The sequence below is a fragment of the Parasteatoda tepidariorum genome, chromosome 10 (assembly GCF_043381705.1).
Source record: "Parasteatoda tepidariorum isolate YZ-2023 chromosome 10, CAS_Ptep_4.0, whole genome shotgun sequence".
NCBI lineage: Eukaryota > Metazoa > Arthropoda > Arachnida > Araneae > Theridiidae > Parasteatoda > Parasteatoda tepidariorum.
The window spans coordinates 14388614-14409423 of NC_092213.1; the positions used below are offsets into that span (position 1 = coordinate 14388614).

A 20810-nucleotide genomic window follows, 5' to 3' on the forward strand; every position below is an offset into this window, starting at 1 on the left:
TATGATGCATAATTTTTAGAATGCGTGAATGCGAATCCTAATGCCTTATTTTAAAATCACGTATAAATACGAAAATTAATGTTTGATATTATAAACTGCATGAGCAAATCAAGACATTGAATTTTAAACTTGCCTGAATATGAATCGCTACATAGGTTTTTAAAAAGGCGTAAATACGAATCACAATATCGGATTTTTAAATCTCGTAAATAAGAATCGCAACATACAATATTCAAATCGCGTGAATAAGAATCGCAACACGCAAATATGAAAAGCTATGTTTGATATTAAAATTGTGTGAATAAGAATCGAGATATTAGCAGATTCCAGGCTTGGGACCTCTAAAAGGCTTGTCAGAAGCAGCGTAATTTGAACTACGAAAATCGGATCTATCTGGAGGGCTGGTAAAAAATTCGGAAAATCTTATCTGCTGCGTGTAAACGGGGGAAAAATAGCTAAAATAAGTAAAAATGAGAAAGGATTGGTAGCTATGTAGCTTGAATTTTCTGTTTTTCTTTGAAAAATCGGTGAATTTTCTGAAAAAGTGGAATACTTATAAAAAAAAAGTGAAATTTTTAGAAAATCTGAATTTTTGTTAAAAAAGTTGAAATTCAAGAGATAAAAGTGAAAGCGCCCGGTGGCTGAGCGGTAGCGCTTCGCGCTGTCGTGCCACAGGTCCCTGGTTCGATCCTCGGGCTGGGCTAGGCTGATTCAGCCTTTCATCCCTTCAGTGGGTCGATAAATGAGTACCATGCACGCTTGGGAACTAAACACTGGGAGTTCCGCGTTCGGCTGACCACCTGACCGGAACATATGCTCCTGCACCCCAGAGCCCAAGGTCAAGAAAACTGAGATGGGCACAGTAGGCACATGGGCTGTTGCGCCGCTGAGTTTAGTTTTAGTTTAAAAGTGAAAAAAGCGGAAATCAGCTAAAAAATCTCATCCCTGTATATGCTTATCTATTTACCTAAATTATTAACTTTTACAAACCATTATAGCTACCTATTCTTCTTTCATTATGCTATTTATGTTATTATATGCCAAATTATCAGCTAATTTTCTGATAAAACATTAGTTTTCTGCAAGTAGTTATTTGCAATAAAAAATTTCGCAATTAAGCTAAAAAAAGTTACATTTTTCTATTTAAAGATCCGAATCAGTTAATCATTAATCTATGCAAATTCGGTGTAGTCACACCTCCCTTGGCTGGAAAAAACTATAATCAAAAGTTGCTGGATAATGATTTTGAGGCTAAGCAAGAAAGTAAAATTTAATTTACACTTTGCCATGGGGTTGACAGAATCTCGCAACGTTAATCTGGTCACTAGTCAATTTTGAAGCTGTTTGTAGCAGGGCTCGCCAAGTAGGCTCACTTTCAAAAAACCAGCCCGGATTTTATTGGGTGGGGTCATCTTGAAAAAACCCACTTGGAACAATAAGTGGGTTTTTTTTTTCAAAAATTTTTTTTTTATTAAAACTTATTGTTGCACATTTAATTTTATATCATTTATTGTGCTGCATAAATTTGTCAAATAGAGTTGCAGGATTTATATGATTAAGTTTTTAATATTTGCAAAGTAAAAGAAACTCGAATCTATAATTTTATAGTACTATTGAAAACTTTAAGGTTTTTTTTTTTCAAAAAGTATTATTTTAATGAAATTAAATCAAATAGAAATTTAAATAATATAGTCAGAAAAGATCAATTTTTCAAATATAGTTGCATGCTTTAATTATTAATAAACAGGTCATTATTATTAATTCATATGTTTAAAAAAATTGAAAAGAAATTTTTTTTTTTTACTAAGTGACACATTAACAAATTTAAATAGTTTTATTTTCTGTCTTTCAAAAAATAAGTTAAAACTTTTTAAAATTATTTATCTAAAAATGAAGTCATTTTCCTAGGGTTAATTACTTGAAAAAATGGAAGATCATTAAATATTTATTTCAGTTTCTTATTAAAGTCAAAAGTCAGATGAAATTTTAGTTTTTACTGATTATAAATATTTAGTGATTATAATTTTATAATGGGTAATAGATATATATATATGTTTAATAAATATAGTAAATAAATATGTGTGAAAACAAAAAGATACTTGTTCCTTTTATATTACTGCATTTATATTTTATAATGCTTGGGTTAAAAATTGCGAAATGTTATGTACTTAACAATAAAGATTCAAATATGTATCAGTGATATTGCGTTATTTAAACTTAATATAAAATACAGATAACAAAATTAAAATAACTTTTTGGATTTATTTATATTTTTAAGCTTATACAACACTTTTCAATATATAAAAATATTTACACAATAAAACTTAAAGTTTATGAGCACTAAATGAAAATCCCCAATTTTCCCCGGGTTTTTTCAATAAAACCCAGGCGGGTTGGGTTTTTTAAACCCTGGTAACATAAACTGTATAAGATAAAATATATTAAACCCTTTATTTTTTTTTCAGAAAAGGGGAAATTCTTACCTGAGGGATGAGTATTAGTCTCAAAAAACTTGTTCAGAATTTCTAGAGCAGATGGAGTAAAAGACGTTCGCCTTTTCCTCTTTTTGGTGGGTTCACTGCCTATGAATTCAGTCAAAGTATGAACACCATTTTTATACCTCTCTTCAGCTTCCTTCATCCACCTTTCTAAAACTGGCTTTATTTTTTGGGCACTTCGAGGTGTAATGTCTAACTTTTCAAACCTTTAATTAATTAAAAACAGTTAAAGCAAAAATAAAATTTTAAAAAAATATATATATATAAACTAAAAGGTTTTTAAATATTTTTTTCCTAATGAGGGAATTCAGGCTCAACAATATCATCAGGAAATTATTTCCTCTAACTGATATTATTATCAGCATCTGATAAATAGAAAATTATTTAGTTCATCTTTGCCCCATTAAAAATGTCTTCCAATTTTTGTAGATTTCAAATGTTTAGTTAATTAAACTTTTATCTCTCATATATACTCAAACTATATGTAACATTCTTTATAATTGATACAAAAATATTCTTATTCTTTATGCATTTTCACTTAAAGTTGACTCAGAAATACGGAAGTACTGGGTCCTAAAGACATGTAATTTCTAAAGTCTAGCAGAATCACCAACGGGGCATAAATAAGATATGAGCCAAGAAATTATTACCGCCTTGGTTTCGAGTAATACTACTTGGCAATGTTAAGATCATGAAACACAAAACCAAAAATTGGATCAATGATGACTGCACAACATTGGTATTTTCCGATGCATCACCCGGCCCTAGTTAATATATATATTAATTATTAACTTGCCTTTTTCATACTTTAGAAAAATTAAGTGATTAGTTTTTTAAAAAATAAGAGAGCGCAAAAGTGAATAATCAAAATAAACTAACACTAAATTAAAGATGTAAAAGTCAAAGAAGGAATATAATTAAATTTATCATACACTAAGTTAAGATATTATTTAGGCTGTAACAGTAGTATAAGTTACACAGAATTAACTAGGGCTGTAATGAATATTCAACCAATATTTGACCCTTTTACCAAATATTCGACCGAATGTTTGGCAAAGTATCTTTTAAAAAAGTATTTATCAACAAAGTTTCTTTTTTTAGATTCTAAAAGATTTTATAAAAAGTAATCTAAAATTGTATTTCTTAGCATACATAATTAGAAGTAGTTTCTACACATGTTTGTCAAGTTCTAAAACGTGTAAATGATGTATGTTCTGAAAGACAAATGGAAAGCGAAATGTCTACAATGTCAATTTAGTTGTTTTCTCAACACTTTTTGTTTTCAGAATGGAGGATGTTTTTTCTTTTGTGCCTCATTTTGGCTGTTTTCTGTTTTTAATATAGTGCAGAGTGTTTCTAATAAACTAAACTCTTTTACTGTCACTTTTTTCAGACAGATAAGCGGTGACATAGAAAACTGTGATTTTCATTTTTATCGTAAGGACTAAGAACTATTTTTTATTTTTTTTTATTTCTCCTTAGCTTTTTTTTTGTTAATTTTTTTTTATCAGCATTTTTTAAAAATTGTTTTTATGAACATTATTCTTAATTCCTCAGTTTTTTCTAAAAATAAAACAATTTGAAAAAGTTAAATTGAGATTTATGGTTTCGAACATTAAATTTTTCGTAGAAATATTAAGAACGATTTTTGTATTGGTTTCTGTCAAGATTTTAGAAAACTGACATGTTCAGCTTTAAAATCTTCTTTCAAAACTTTAGATCTTTATTTTTTCTGTTTCAATTTTGCATATTATTTATTTTATGGGCATTTTTATGATAGCATGACATTTTTAAAAATGTTTCCACTAGACTATCTCTCTTATAACTTTTTATGGATCTTTCTTTTCTTCTGAGAAATATTATGTTTAACCGTTTTCGTTTTGTAAGAACTAAGAGGATTTTTTTCCTATTTCTTTTTTTTTTCCAACTTAACAACTTAAGTTTTTTTTAAATAGCTTTTAGTCAGTTTTTTATTCGCCTTAAATAGTTGTAATGGCTAACTAATATAGTTTTTTTTTTCTTCCTCTTAACCCCATATTATTCAAATAGCTAAGTTCTGATTATTTTTTATTTTATAACTATCCTTGAACAATCGACCCAATTTTTAGGGTTGACGACTACTAGAGCTCAAATCCGTAGCCTTCTAATTTTGAACCCAATCCAGAGGACAAGGGAACTCCTAGATCAAATATTGGGAGGAATTTGCCTTCGGGGAGGACTTTTTGATGGAACTATGTGTTATGAAGAGGAAGACCACCAGAGCCTCCCACGGTTAGCCTGATGGCAAGGGGACTCTGTCCCACAATCTGTCTACCACTGAAGATATTTAACATCAGCACTGTGGTCGGTGCAAGCCGGATGCGGAATTCAAATCAATTGCTGGGATTCAAACCCAGTTCACCTCAATGGAAGGTGAACGTTCTATTCTCTGAGCCATCACATCTCTAAGTTTCGATTGTTTATCAATAATCATAACATTTAATTTTAAATAAAAAATATTTAATTATGATTTTTTTTATTTTTTAAAAATGCTATTTGGCTGCCGAAAATTCGGTATTTGGCCAAATCACTTTTTATTCGTTACATCCCTAGAATTATTCTTTGAACTTACTTATAAATTCATTACAGGTAAATTACACAGCACATGAAACCAGTAGTTAGAACAGCTAATTGTGCTAGTGTCATAAATTATCAAATTCAAAAACATATTTGTGATAAAAACACAGAAAATCTAATACATGAAGAAGAATTGTACCTGCATATCGCACTCTGGCTGTAAGATGGACCTTCTGTTGCACTTAAAGCTTGCCCAACTTGAGTCTGTGTTAAACCAAGAGAGAGCCGTCGTATTTTAAAAGCTTTAGCAAACTCTTTGATTTCTTCTAAATTAATCCCATCTACAACGTTAGCTTCAGTATTACTGATGGTATCTAAAATGCAAAAATACATACTGCAAATTTATTCAAAACATATATACTTTGTAGTATTCCTATTACAGAAACTGCATCAAATTTATTTCTCAAAATCAATTAGTGCATACTCACTCCATAATTTTATAAAAGGATTTATTTCCAAATGCTAGATAGAAAATTATATCAAATTACATATGATGCCAAATTGAAAATGTTTAAATAAAAAATATTTTTAGTCTTGTGAAATTTGTGTGCCTTTGAGTTTAAAATTTCAAAAACAAATTATTAAATTCACTTTTCTTTTAAATAGAAATTGCCAATTAAAAGCAGAGGTGACAGCATTAAATTACACATTAAGTATAACAATACCTCACCATTTTATCAGAGCAGGTGATAAAATCGCCTGCTCAGTCAGTCATTGAGCACAAGTAAATTCAAGTGGTTTTAATTTACTTATTTTTATAAGAAGATTATTTTTTTAATAAAAACAAATAAAACAGCTGAATTTACGAGTGACAGAAAAAGAGAAAAGAACTGTTTTATTATCAAGTCAATACTTAAGTATTCATTAGGAGTAATGTTATAGATTTATAAGCAAAAAAAAAAAAAACAACACGATATAAAATTAAATTTCTACACAATTTTTATTTTACAATGAATACATAACTCTCGGGCAAATTCAGAAGTCTACAATTAATTTTATTACCATAATATGGTCTGACATTGTGTATGCCCATACTTCTTAATTATATGACTTCTAGTGAAAGAAAATGGTTTGAGAAGTTTTTGCTAGTCCCAGAAACAGTATTAAATTGTGAAACAGTTGCAATTTCTATGATTACTAAGCTGTGTTATTTAGAAACAAAACCTGTATTTCCCAATTAAATGACTTCTAGCTAAAGCTAGACTAAAGAAAATGGTCTGAGAAGTTTTTGCTAGTCCCAGAAGCAGTATTAAACTGTGAACCAGTTGTCATTGCATTGATTACTAAGCTGTTATTTACAAACATTGTCCGTAGATTGAGTTTCTTTTGCTGCTTACACTGAATATTTTTCAAAGCTAATCTGGGATACATATTTATTGTATTATTATTGATAAGGAAAGTTGATAAGCAAATGTACCAGATTATTTAAATTTATATTAATTTAATTTAAATTTAATATAGCTAAATTTTTAAATTTATTTTTAATTATTTAAATTTTTTATGTATTTAAATTTAGCAGTGTTCTGTTTTTAGATTTTTTGATAAATATCTTAGTTTTGCCTACATACATTTTATAAGATTTTATTAGCATCATACAAATCGGTTTTCATTAGCTTAAGCTCTAATAAAATTAAATTTTAAAAAAACTAAAAACTACCTACCACATCAACAAAAAAAACTATACATTGATTAAAAGTCAAGCTTTCAAAACTCCGTATAGCAATTCAAAAAAAGATATCGAAGTGAAAAAAGCCACAGGCATAAAATCACCTTGTTTTAGGGAGAGAGAAAAGAGGCATGGAACAATTTCTCAAGGAATTTAAGAAGCAAAAAAAAAAAAAAAAAAAAAAAAAAAAAACATACATATGAATTAAAATATAGTATAAGACAAATAAATATCAGTTAAATCAACAACAAAAAACACACGCACATCAATTAAAACATATCACAATAAAAATATCAATTAAATCAAAGGAAAACTATATACATAACAACACTTAATCTAAGGAAAAACTAGTCTATTTCTATGCAAATACAGCCTAACCTGTTGAGTGAAATTATTTACCATCAAAATGAATCCGAAATATATCTCATAAAAATCCAAAACTATTGTTTGTTTTTATTAAAAAAAGCAACTTTTTTTTCAAATTTGGAATTTTGATTGCAAACAGGTTTGACATGTATTACATAAAAAATATCAAGTTTTAATTACTTATTTGGTTCAGACCATTATCACAATCATCATCAGGAGATACTGCAGGTTGAGGGTGTACTGTCTGCGTCAATGTCGAGACCGTGGAGCCGGGAGAGCACAATTTCGGTGCAACAATACAATTCTAAATGGAAGAAAAGTAGTTCAAATTAGAATAACTTCAAAATTTATAAAACTATACTCTAGGAAAAAACTGTTATTGTAATATTAGCAAAATTGCCCATGAGCAATGACACAACGCACAGACGGTCAGAGACAAGCTAAGGAGCTGAATCGTGACTGTCCCTGTGTACCTCAAAGAGAGCTTCTTAAGCTAAACAGGAACAGTTTGAGGAAGATCATTGTTCTTCTCACAGGACACTGCATCCTCAGGAGACTTTAAGACATTTACTTTGTGATTGTGAGGTCTATTCTGCTCAAAGATATTGAGCATTTAGGGCAACACTGCATTCAGGCCTGGGAACTGCAAGATGTTCCTGTAATGTGTCTGTTGAATTTCATTTCTTGTTAATCATGATTTACGGTTTGGGTACAATAGACCTCTGGTTGATGTGCTCTGCTCTTTAGAGCTGCCCAACCTCTAAATCTATCTATCTATTGTAATATTAGGGAACCACGAAAGTTTGCACCTGATCTAAATTATGATGATCTATATTTACTCACTCTTAATGGAAAAAAAATACAAAACAATATGAGTTAAATATTAGGAAAAAGTTTGTAGGAGCAGTAATATTTATTTGAACTGTTTTGTAAAATATAATACATTCTAACTATCCAAACCTTTAAATTATCAAAATATTGCTACTCATTTCATTTCTTCAAATTAGTAAGAAAACGGACACATGTTTCTCCTAAATTTAATTCTGTTTTAACATTGAAATTCAGTAATAAATTTAGAAAAATCATGAAAATACTTAGTTCAATTAATTCCTTTGAGAGAATTACAATATATGACAATTTTAATAACTTAAGCACATAGAGATGCATATTAATTACTAGTAAAACATGTAAAAATTTAAGATTTATTAAACCTGGATGCATACTTATGATAATCATGAGTATGCATTAAACTTTGTTTTTAACATTAATTACAACCAGAAAGGGTGGGTACCACACAAAGCCTAATTCAGGGGTTTATTGTGAGCCCAAGTCGAAATTCCGGAAAATTTCTTGAGTTAAAAAAAATAAAATAAAAAAACAGTTTAAATTGAAAAATCAGAAAAAAATTTAAACAAGGATTTTTCCTTTTTCTTCATATTTCTTAGTTTACTTAAAATATATTTAAAATTTTACACATACCTATGATGATCTGGAGAAGTAATTAAAATTTACAAATATGTCTTTCTTTCTTGAGTTTATGATTATAACAACTATTTACTGATAAAAAATGAATATTAATCATGAATATAAGCTTATAAAGTATCTCTCTGGCTCTCCCTTACAAACAAATAAAATAAACTGTGTTTTTAAGTTCCACCTTTGAAAATTTGATTTCCGGAAACTTCTGTGATCAATGATTTTTCGAAACGTCTGGACCTTCAATCTCTGGAAACTTCCGGATCACTGTTAGCAAAAAATCCGGAAATCTGGATTTTTTCCGGAACACAATCAGCTCTGCTAATTAGCCAGAGATCTGATTTACATAAAATGTTACAAACAAGAGAGTACTATATTTAGCTTGGCTTAAAACAAGGCATTTTTTTTATTATTATCACCCAGTATACTTTTTTTAAATATAAATTTCTAAAATAAAAATCAGTTAATCATTAAAATTCACAAACTTAAATTAAGTGCCAAATGGTTACCTGCGGTGCTAGCTGATTTTTTACAGGCGATGTCATCTGGGTTGTAACTATCACAGGATTCATTGCCATCTGAGCAGATTGCTGTTGTTGTTGCTGTTGCAATGCTATGGCTTGAGAAATGGCATTAAGCGAAGCATTCTAAAACAGAAATATTGTATACATTTCTAGAAACCTTTTTACATCCTTCAAATGTTATATCAAAATATATTTTGGAAGTCTTAAAAAAATTTCAAAATTGAAACAAATCTGAGCTACTTGTAAAACTTTGAGATAAATAGAACTTAAAAACACACTTAGTTACCTCCTACAGATAAAAGAACAACTATTTAAAGCAGTGTTCTTCCTAAGCATTTTTTGAAGGGTGGCTTGTCCTGCCTGCCCTTTGATCCCTTTAAATGTGTCTCTTTTGTAAAAACATGCCACCATCCCTTAAAAACAATGCCTTTTAATTCATATTTCATTTTCAAGAAAAATTAATTAACTGTTAAAATAATAATTACACACAAAAATTATCTGTGCTTATAGGTTTAATTCTGATTATTATTACAAATATTTATTTTGTTAGGATTATTCTCAACTGGTTAAATTTTTATAAGTTTCTGTTTTTTCAAGGGAGTGTATTAATAAATTTTTTCGAGTGATTTTAAATTTTAAAATTATTTTTTACACCTTTTTTTTTAAAAAAAAATTAACCTTTAAATATTTATTATCTAATATATCTCAGTATAAATTAGAGAAAAAATCTTTTGAGCTGTTTATTAAAAAATAATGGTTTTAGTTTACTTTTTCTTTAAGGAAAAAATTATTTTTTTCTTAGCATGCCTTTAATTATTATTTATAGACTCCAAATTTTTCTCCTTTTAGATAATGGGTGAAAATTACTTTTGAAATATACACTGAAGCACCCTGCTTTTATTAATTTCTAGGGAAAACTCAGCTTAAAGTAAATACTCATTACTTTAAAAGCAAATAAAAGTTGGATACTTATATGGATTATATTGAATGCCAAATATTTTTACAGCTAACTCAACTACAGGAACTAAAAGAGTAGCTGAAGGAACAGGAAAGCTGAAGGAACTTCAGCAAATTCAGAGCAAAACAATCATTACATACTAATAAAAAAAAATAGCTGCAAAGGTGAGAATTCATGTCTAACACAAAAACAATCACTAATACACTTTAAGGGTATAGAACTTAAACTTCGAATACAAAGGTAAACCCTGGAATACAATAAAGGTATACCGGAATGTTAACTATACCTTCATATTGGGGATGCAACAGATATCCAGCTAATAGTATGTATCTGGCAGATAAGGGCAATTGGCCAAATATTTTGATTATCATGCAGTACAAACCAGCCCAAAATTAAATATTGAAGAAAAATAAATAACATATGTAAACCAAGCACAGTAGAGTCCCGATTATCCTAGTTTCCACTTTAACCGAGCTAACAAATATTTCAAGGATTTTTTTGTTCTAGTTTATTTTCTATTTTTAAAACTGCTGTTGTAAAAAAAAATCTTACTTTTATCTTCCAAACAGTCAGGAAAACGAATTCCAACAACTTTATCCGATAAAATGATCGTTAATATCATCAATAATGAAAATGAATCTAGCGAAGATGAAGACAGTGACGATAAAACTCAGCATATAAAAATCTCTCTTACAGATGAACTAAAAGCTATCAAATGTGCTATTGAATATATAGAACCAGGGGTTTGTCCAGGCCGAATTTACTACCGTTTAGCGGTACCTTCACAAATTCAACTTTAGGAAAAACGGTAGTTTCACAAATTCAATTTTAAGAAAAACGGTAGTTTCACAAAATACTTTTTCTTAAAATTTTATTTTTGTATCCCTTAAGAAACGATAAATCCACATTTTTACCATATTTTTGTGTTGATTTTTAAATATAACTTTTAATTTTTCTCAAATTATGTCTAAATTTTCACAAAATAGGTACCTCTCAGAAAAACCTAGACAGACCCCTGAGAACAACAAGAGACGACACTAGCCTTCCTGTTATCTCTAAAAAAAATGGCAAAACATTGCTGCAGAAAAGCACCAAAGTAATGTAAAAAGAAATGATTATGGACTTTTTTAAGTAAAAGCTCTTTAATTCTCGTAAAGTATATTCTTAAAGTGTTTTTATGTAAGCTTTTTACTTATATGAATTGTACGTGCCGTACTCATATAAAATTTGTATTTGCTAATTGTATTACATTTATACACGCTTTTCTTTCTCAAAACAGTCACTACAGCTGTGAAATCAGCCACTGATATAAATATTTTAGTATTTATAGCTAGCTATTACTTTGAATAGATTCACAGATATACGCATAACTATGCATATTATATTAAACCATTGCTTCCAACCATTATGGTTTTTAAAATCATGTAAAATCAGAAATCTTATCAAATATTAGTATAGTTGCTAGCTATATTGTTAAAAAAAATATTGCAATAAAATAATGGTCTCTAACAAATTTTTTTAGCAACACTGAAATAACAAATTACTAACTGCTAACAAATGGTACAAATATCAAATAATAATATATTAAGCACTTTTTACAAATCTAGCACGTGACATCGACTTCATACGGGTCTAATAATAAATATATTTTAATTATTATATGATCATATTTATTAAAAAGCATTATTAATATTGTCTTGTGAATTAAATTATATACTGACTTGAAATTAAAAGGTTATTTAAAAGAGATAGATAAAAATATGAACAAAAAAATATTAGTGTCATCTCCCAACATTAAAGAGAAAAGAAAGATGAAAAAATACTGTCGTAGGATAATGAATATCCCATATTCAGCAAATGCAATATTCTTTGCATCCGTACTTCCCAATATAATAGAAATTGCACAGGTTTTATGGAAATAGATTAAAATTTAGATATTATACGTGCTCAAATGTTTGTAAAGTATTTTATTGAAGCAAAGTAATATTTATATATTTTCATGGTTACTACAAAACTGATATGCCCCCGAGATTCAATTACCCATAATTTCACATATATACACAAGAGTAATAATCACCTGAATTCGGTTTATAGGTGTTGGTTGTGAAGATGAGACGGTAGCCACTTGTCCTTTATCATCAGGTTGTGGTACTTGTTGCAACTGAGTAGCAGCAGCCATCTGTTGATTCATCATTATACTGTTCGGATTTCCACTCATCATTGGATGAGCAATAATCTACAATAAAAAAATAAAATAATTTTCAATACAATGTAAAATAAAGTTATTGTACATTTGTCATTTATACAGCATGACCTCAAAAACCCAGACTGCTTGAAGTTTTGAAAATATCTCGATCTAGGAAAATTCTAGCATTTTATTAAATTATTAAAGTTAATAGAAGTCACAGTTACGGACTCCAATATTATAAAAGAAATGTGGAATTCTGTTGTACAGCCACATAGTAGGTATTTTACGAGTTTTCACATTATTTTTAAAATTTGGAAATTTAAATTCTCTAACAAAACAATTGTTTAAGAAAAATTAACAAAAAAATTTCTAAAAATAAAATGATAGGTTAAAACATCTTTGACTATATTTAAATAAGCATAATCTGTATCTTACACAAGCTAAATCTGAATAACAAATATATATATATATATATACATATAGATTGATTTTTTAGATTAGGTTATTAAATAAGTAATAACCAGGTACACCTCCTAATTTAATATGATTTATAAATATAATTTAATTTCACTTTAATTATCTTACTTGAGGTCCAAGAGATACCAGCTGACCAGCAGCATTTGTGAAGATCTGCGGAACTGAAGATATTTGACCCTGCATATTAGAAGGAAAACCTGGAGCAAGCATAGGATGAGATTGAACAGTTTGAGGATTACCTGCAAATATATTTTTTACTAAAGAATAAAAAATTTTACTATGCATATTTTTCAGGCTGTGTCGCCAAATTTTTCAACAAAAATAAGCACTTTTTAAGAACTTTTTAAGCATTTAAGAAATATTTTTAAACACTACATATATTAACAAAATGCAAAATAATTTTCAAAGACTTTACATGATCTTGATAAATTAACTAGTTTCTGACAAAGAACTCTTTTTTTTTTATTATATTAGCCAGTAAAAAAAGATCAAGAGGATTTCTGGTTTGATATCAGACTGTGGAAAATGAAGCCTGAAATATAGAATAGCTTGCAAAATGCAGCAGAGTTGCACATGACAGTGCAATAATCTCATCGAACCTAGCTCAGTCGACGAACATACGGATTCGCAAGTATTTCATCAAACAAGTAAAATTATTGGCGCTTTCATACGCTATGGACTGACCGTAGGCCAAAATGAATTGTGGTTGAATAAGTTGCGAAAACGTTAAATAGAACAATGTGAAAAGCACACTTTTGCGTAATAAGTGGCGGGAATTGAAATGGTAAAAAAAATTTCATTTTCAATAAGGAAAAATTAAGCATTTTTTAAAAACACCCAATGAAAAAAGCACCTTTAAGTGCTTCTAAAAAACGAAAAAAAAATAAGCACCTTTAAGCACTTTTTAAAAACGCTATGCGCCCTGTTTAATGTATTCATAAAAAAAGCAAATTTATTTACCAGCCATGTTGGGATTTTGAACACCAGGAACAGGTACCGGCTGAGAGAGCGCTTGAAGATTGGCAAGTGTGGTTGTGAAAATCTGGCCATTGGAAGCAACCAATTGAACGATTTGATTTCCCGCTAACTGAGAGACGGGAATCGTTATCACTTGCTGCGTAGCTACACCTTAAAAATATAAAATAAACAGGTAAATAAAAGTTTAAAATGTTATAATCGAAATAATATTTATATTATACATATATCTATACATATATCTTTTCTTAAGAAATAATTGACTAAAATGTTTTAGCAATCTTCACCTGAAGATGTAGGTATAAGTAATTGTGCACCTTGAATACCTTGAACAGGCTGTCCTGCAGCTAAAATGAACTGAGGTGTATTTCCAACTTGATGCTAAAAAAGAAAAAACTCTCATTAAAAAATGAATAAAATACAAAAAATATTAGTGCAAAATACAATATGTAATATATCAATATATCATTTGACTTCAAATTTCTTTCTAATGGAATAAAAATAATAATTTTTAAATTCTTTAAATTCCTTTATAATTTTTTTTCATATAAAAATTGGCGAAATATCTTTCTATCAAAATCAAAATTTTTTACTAAAATGCAACAAATTACAGGTCTTAAAATTTTTTTTTAATGAATGGGAAAGATTTATACAAAATTTATAAATAAAATAGAATACAATGTTCATAGGCAATCCCAACATTATTAAATACAAATAAATAAATAGAATGAACTGGATGACCCACGTTATTTGAATGAGTGATGAAAATACAATAAAAAAGATACTGCTTTCTTAGATCCACTGGAACAGGAAAGCCTCGATTCAGATGGGCTGACTCGGGGAAGTCTCGGATGATTTTCTTGCAATTAATTAATAGAATTGGAGATCGAAGTTAAATTGGGAAGTCCTTATAGAGAAATCAGGGGTCTGTCCAGGTCGAATTTACTACCGTTTCGTTGTACCTTCACAAATTCAACTTTAAGAAAAACGGTAGTTTCACAAATTCAACTTAAGGAAAAACGATAGTTTCACAAAATACTTTTTCTTAAAATTTATTTTTGTATCCCTTAAGAAACGATAAATCCATAATTTTACCATATTTTTGTGTTGATTTTTTAATATAATTTTTAATTTTTCACAAATTACGTCTAAATTTTCACAAAATAGGTACCTCTCAGAAAAACCTAGGCAGTCCCCTGGAAATCTTCAGAGGAAGGCATAGATTCAGATTGGGCTGTCTGGCCAACTATGATGGAGATGGGAAAGAATTTTGAAAAACTGGGGATCAAACTCCAATATTTCACAACGACAGTTCATAGCCTTAACCACTGAGCCATCGCAGTAGAAATGAATAAAAAGTATCAATAAGGCTGAGAACTAGGTGGCAAAGTTGAAGGAAAGCCCTCCCTCATTAGACATGGATATCAACCAATTAGACATGGATGCCACGTGCCATTGACCACAGCCGGCCAGGGGGTCTACCTTTCTGCATGTAAAATGGCTTGTGCCTACGTGTGCCTCGACAGACTCCTCGGACGGGGTCATTTAAATCTATCACTCCTTATCTCCCCATCTGCTGACCAGACGAGTGGTCCTCTCGCCGTTCAAACCCCCTTCCTCTAGCGTCCACCATGTAAAAGGGGGCGACCGCAAACGATTTGTAGCTTACAAATTATCAATTTGTAATTGTGGGATATCTATTTCACCGAGGAAAGCAAAAACAGCTAGCCCTCAGCCTTAGCTTGAGAAAGAAAAGTGTTTATCTCTTTTTAATTAGTCTTCTAGATTTTATTTTTCTGTTTCAAAATTCTGTGCAAGATATCTAATTTAGTACTCGAATAAGCATGACATTTATTTCAGGGTAATCAGGACCCTTATTGACATATGTACAAAAATCTTCGCAACCATTACACTGCACTAAAAACGTTCATTTTTTCTATATTTGTCATGAGAATAAGCACCTAATTAGTGAAATATATTTTCCTACAAAAAATTCAGCAGCGTGAATGGCCCTATTGGCCACGTGGAAGAAAAATCTAGTTAAGTTTGCACATGTTCTTAACCCATTGGCTTTATAAACATCTAACTACATGCTTAATTCAATCTGAGGAACCATTTCTTTTATATTGTGTATTAAAATAATAACCTAGTTTAATATAAGGTCTTTTTGCATTAAGATTAAATTTGATCCTTCTGTTTATTTAAATTGTTTCTTTATCTTACATCTAATCTTCTTATTATATCTATATAAAAAGAAGATTTAAATGTGAAGTTTAATTTATAAACACTTAAAATATGTAAAATTTTATTATACCTTCTTATCATATATAGTCTATCCTTTTTTTCTACTGTCACTATCCCTCTGCAGTACAATAACTTTTTAGTTACAATGAGTGATACATCAGTACAAAAAGTCCTGTTTTCAAATCTCTAAGCACAATGTTATTTAGAGTGCTTTCTGCTTTCAAAACAAAGTAGTTCATATGACAAAAATCATTTGATAGCAAAAGTTTGAGAGAGATAAATTAATTAAACCACTGTTTTTAATGCTACCCCAGATTAATGTGAAACATTTATAATCTCTTTCAGAGTTCATGTTGTCCTGATATTCCTGATTTTTCTGATGAAAAATATTTTGTTATTATTTGTCCTGATTTTAAGCATTTTGTGCTAGTATTCATGTGTTTGTGTGCTTTCAGAACAACACATTTACTACAAATACAAATGCGGAACTTTAAATATTCGGCCTAACACCTTAATTAATTATACTAGTGAAACTTACAAAATTCAAAACTTAGGTATCATCTAGTAATTGCATAAATAGTTCAGGCATATAACCTAACCCAACGGATTCTTTGTTTCAAAAATTATCATTTCATAAAAAAGAAACTCATTTAAAAATTTTTGTGCTGAGGAATTTAAGGATCATATGATTAATAACTATTTCAGCAAAATGCAGTTAATGAATCTTGTAGAGTAGAATTTTGTATTTTCACAATTATTTAATTTTCACAATTAAATTCAACTGACATAAAACATTATCATACTTATACACTTATTATATACTTATTATGTACTAATTATATACTATGATTGACATCAAATTATTGACCTTTGTATGAAAATGGTAGACAGAATATTCACTGTTTTTCCAAGGAAGGCTTTAACTCTATTAAATTTTTTTATTGAATNTAAATAATTTTACAAAAAAAATTACTATGTTGTCTCAACTTATTAATTAAAATAATGAATAGTAAATAACTAGTTAAAATTCTAAAGCAATATTAATAATTAAATTAACATTATTGTTAAATCGTTTCATTAATGAACATATTGCGATTCAAAGAGAGCGATCATCATTGCGCACTAACCTCCTTTATTTTAGAGAAATCTGGCAGTTTTGCTATGTACAGTTAATTTTTTCCATCATTTCAGTTTTTTTATGTTACTTTTTTCTTCAATAGGAAATGATTATACAAGAATAAAAAACTATTGTCACTCAACGAATCGATTTAAAATAATATATATTAAGTAACTGTTTCAAATTCAAAAGCAGTATTAATAGTTATTCACATTATTTTTAAATCGCTTGTTCAAAGAAAAATATATTACATTTCTGAGATTGCAGTAAGCATTGCGCAAAAACTTCCTTTATTTCAGAGAAATATGGCAGTTACAGTATGTATATTAAACATATTTTATCATTTCAGCTATTTTTTGATTCTTTTTTCTTCAATAGAACAAACATAGTTATACAAAAAAAAAAAAAATAAATAAATAAATAAATAAATAAAAACTAGTATTGAATTAAAATAATGAATAGTTAATAACTTTAAAACTCCTCAGTAATATTAATAATTAAAGTCACATCATACAAAAATATAAATAAATAAATAAAAAAACTATATATGCACTATCTTTTATGATATGATACAGTAATGCTCGCGATATAGTATGCGTAATGTAAAAGAAAAGCAATGACATTGAAACAGGAAACATTTCTTTTAAAATCCCACGCGTCTGTCGTACGCCGACTAATGAGGGAGAGATGAGCCTTCTCTTTGCCACCTAGTTCTCAGCCTTAGTCAAAATCTAGTTCATCTCCAAATAATAAAAGTCTTAAGATCAACTAGGGCATTAACAAAAAATTAGAAAGGAAAAAGTAGATCATGCTTGATTTCATGCTTGATGAGAAAAATGGCACAAAAACAGCACAACTTAAAAATGTAAGATATCGATAATCAATAATTTTTTTAAAGAAATAAAAGTCGTAACAACCTGGTTTAATTTTACAGTAAATTTGTTTCCTTTGTTTAAAAAAAATCTTTTCAACTAACTAAACAATTTATTTTTTAACATGTTTACAATTAAAAGCTTTTTTTAACATTTTACAATTTTACCAGAATTTATAACAACATAACACATATTGCGATGGATTTGAATACTAATAGGAATTTTTTTGAAACATGTAAAAGGGGGGAAAAGGATTTTTGGAAGTGTTGATTTAAGATTTAAAAAAAAGTAAATCTTATTTTAATTGTCTTAATGCCATCTCTATTTAGAGGGGGGGAAATTGGCATGTTTGAAAAATAAAATTTTATAATTACTTAAGAGTAAATTAATAATTAAATTAAATAAAAAGGTTACAACACATATATAAAATAAGAAATTTTCTTGCTTCAATTTTTATTGTAAATTTTAGTTAAATATTTCTAAATCAAAAATTCAACATTTTAGTTCAGGATAAAGCTAAAGAAAATTTATAAGAGCTGTTTTTGGCTAAGCAAAGAGTATTTATTTAAAGTTCTCTCTAGATCTGCAATATGAATTCAAACAAACTAAATATTCTTTTAAATTGAAGAGGCATAAATAAATTAGAGAAAATTAAAAGATTTCAAAGATCATGAAGATTTTAAAAAACAATATTCAAAAAATATAAGACTAGTTTTGTTACTATTTAATTTCTTACAGTACAAAATAAAAAGTTCAGAAAAAAAACTTATATCAAATATTTATAAGAAATTAACAAGTTTGTATAGTTATAGAAACATACTTGCTGTACAGCACCCTGTTGCCCATTTACAGCTACCATTCCCTGCGGTAAAGCAGCCTGCATTTGGGGATTCGTAACGCAAGCTGTAGCACCTCCTTGCTGCTGCTGTTGCATTAGCTGTGCTTGTTGCAGTTGATTCATAACATTTATATTAGGTATGCCATTAAGTCCCCCTAATGCAGCAACTTGTGGTAATCCTGCAATACTCATCATCCCAGGGGGCAGCTGAGCAGATGTAATAACTTGTCCACCATTAGCAATGTGTGGAAGCATGCCTGCACCGGCTTGAGCATTACCAAATTTTGCCATCATTGAGTTAGACAGAGAACCTAAAATTCAATAAAAATCATCAAAAAATTTTAGTTTCTGAATTTATATGATACAAAGAAAGTTAGCAACAAAAAAAAAGAAACATTTTAACTCTTTAAACCACTGCCATAAGTCCAGACGAGTGTCTGGGGGAGTTCTTATTTTAGACAAACTATAACAAGCTATTTTATGGGGGATACACCTCTTAACATATTTTCTGAATTTCTATTACTAGGACAGAGAAATTTTTGGATAATATTTAACATCTTTAAAATTGGAGAAGGGGGCATAGTTTGTCTAAAGTAAGAGCTCCCCTAGCCATTCGTCTATGACTATGGCAATGTATAACTATTTCAAGTAGGGGTGTGGGGTCATTGTTTAGGACAGGTTTTGGCTCAGGTCGACAAGAAAAAAGGAATGTTTTTCTTCGATCGTGTTAGCCATAGAGTGAAGAGAAGCTACCCTTCCTGAAATGTGCTATTCTTGTTTTCATAGCAGCAGGCGGCCTCAGACTTTGTGGCAAGGGGAGTTCTTACTGTAGACAAACTATAGATGTTTTTGACCAGGCTTATTTTATCTTCAACTCATAACAGGAAAAAACAACAAATAAGAAAAATACATTTTTAACCAATTGTTTAGTTGTATAGAAACTAGACTTTTTACTCACTCATTTATTTTCTGGTGGGGAAGGGAGAGGATTATTAATAGTGGATATAATTTTCTGCCAGCATATCAGTAAAAAAGACAAACCTAACAGTTATTGATAATGTAAAACAGCAAATCTGACAACATTAATTGTGTTATCATATTAATCAAAAAAACTTATAAATTACAATAGCTCCTAAAATGAGAAAACCAATTTAACATTGAACCAAATTTTTCTGTTTTCATTTTAGTTTCCTATTACAGTTCTGTTAGTTTCCTGTTACATTATGAAAAAGACTCTTGAAATGTGACAAGCATTTCAAGAGTGGTTTTATTTCTCGTGTTTAAATACCAGCCTAAAATTATACACATTCTTCGAAACAAAGATTTGAACTAGATATTGTTTTGAAGCATAGAAGTTACAACAATATTTAGCATTAGCAGTTATGACCCACCTTAACCATTATATTATGTACGTAAAAGATACCTGATACAGGTTTCAAGCCCCGTGGTGATATACTGACATTGTCACAGAATGTAACAGAATTCTTGCAGAAAGATTTTTAATTTTGGAAATAAAAAAATTTCAGTTTTCCTTTCTGCGAAAATTTTCATTCCATTTTTTATGTAGTTATTACTATTGATTTCCACAGTTTTTAAAATCCTATAATTTTAATAAGATATTATTTATAGTAACAACTGAATCCCGAAATGTGATCCCTTTCCGAAGATTCAAATTCCCCTTGATTTCGTTGTCGATCTTTTTTCTTATTCTTTTGGACGTTACTGCTACGGATTTCACGACTTTTTAATTATTTTTTTTTAATGTGATGATGATTTACAAAATGCGAAAAAGGAATAAATTTGTGTTTTACCCTTACAAAATGCCAGAATATTGGCCATAATATTAGAAAAAAAAATTAAATATTCAAATTTTTTTTTCTTCCGAAAAGCAATTTTTTTCTTTTGAAGTTGACGCTTCTGTTACTTTAAATTAGTAACATGTATATTTGCCATTTTTAAAAGTATCTTGCAGAAAGATATTAGTATTAGAGAGGC

General features: G+C 29.1%; 1 protein-coding gene across 30 annotated transcripts in view; it reads right to left on the reverse strand.

The window, feature by feature from the left end:
* LOC107446763 (pou domain motif 3) overlaps window positions 1–20810 on the reverse strand; it is a 32437-nt gene that overhangs the window by 3666 nt on the left and 7961 nt on the right. For 13 of the 30 annotated variants that reach the window (XM_021147444.3, XM_043049430.2, XM_043049441.2 and 10 more), the window contains 9 exons: window positions 18798–19126; window positions 14032–14125; window positions 13730–13897; window positions 12878–13008; window positions 12182–12340; window positions 9132–9269; window positions 7327–7450; window positions 5254–5428; window positions 2484–2704 (listed from right to left, as the gene is read on the reverse strand). In XM_021147444.3, coding sequence (XP_021003103.1) covers window positions 2484–2704; window positions 5254–5428; window positions 7327–7450; window positions 9132–9269; window positions 12182–12340; window positions 12878–13008; window positions 13730–13897; window positions 14032–14125; window positions 18798–19126 — 1539 coding nt within the window. The remainder of the gene's footprint in view (window positions 1–2483; window positions 2705–5253; window positions 5429–7326; window positions 7451–9131; window positions 9270–12181; window positions 12341–12877; window positions 13009–13729; window positions 13898–14031; window positions 14126–18797; window positions 19127–20810) is intronic. The other 17 variants (XM_071186354.1, XM_043049438.2, XM_071186361.1 and 14 more) reach the window with 5 other exon arrangements.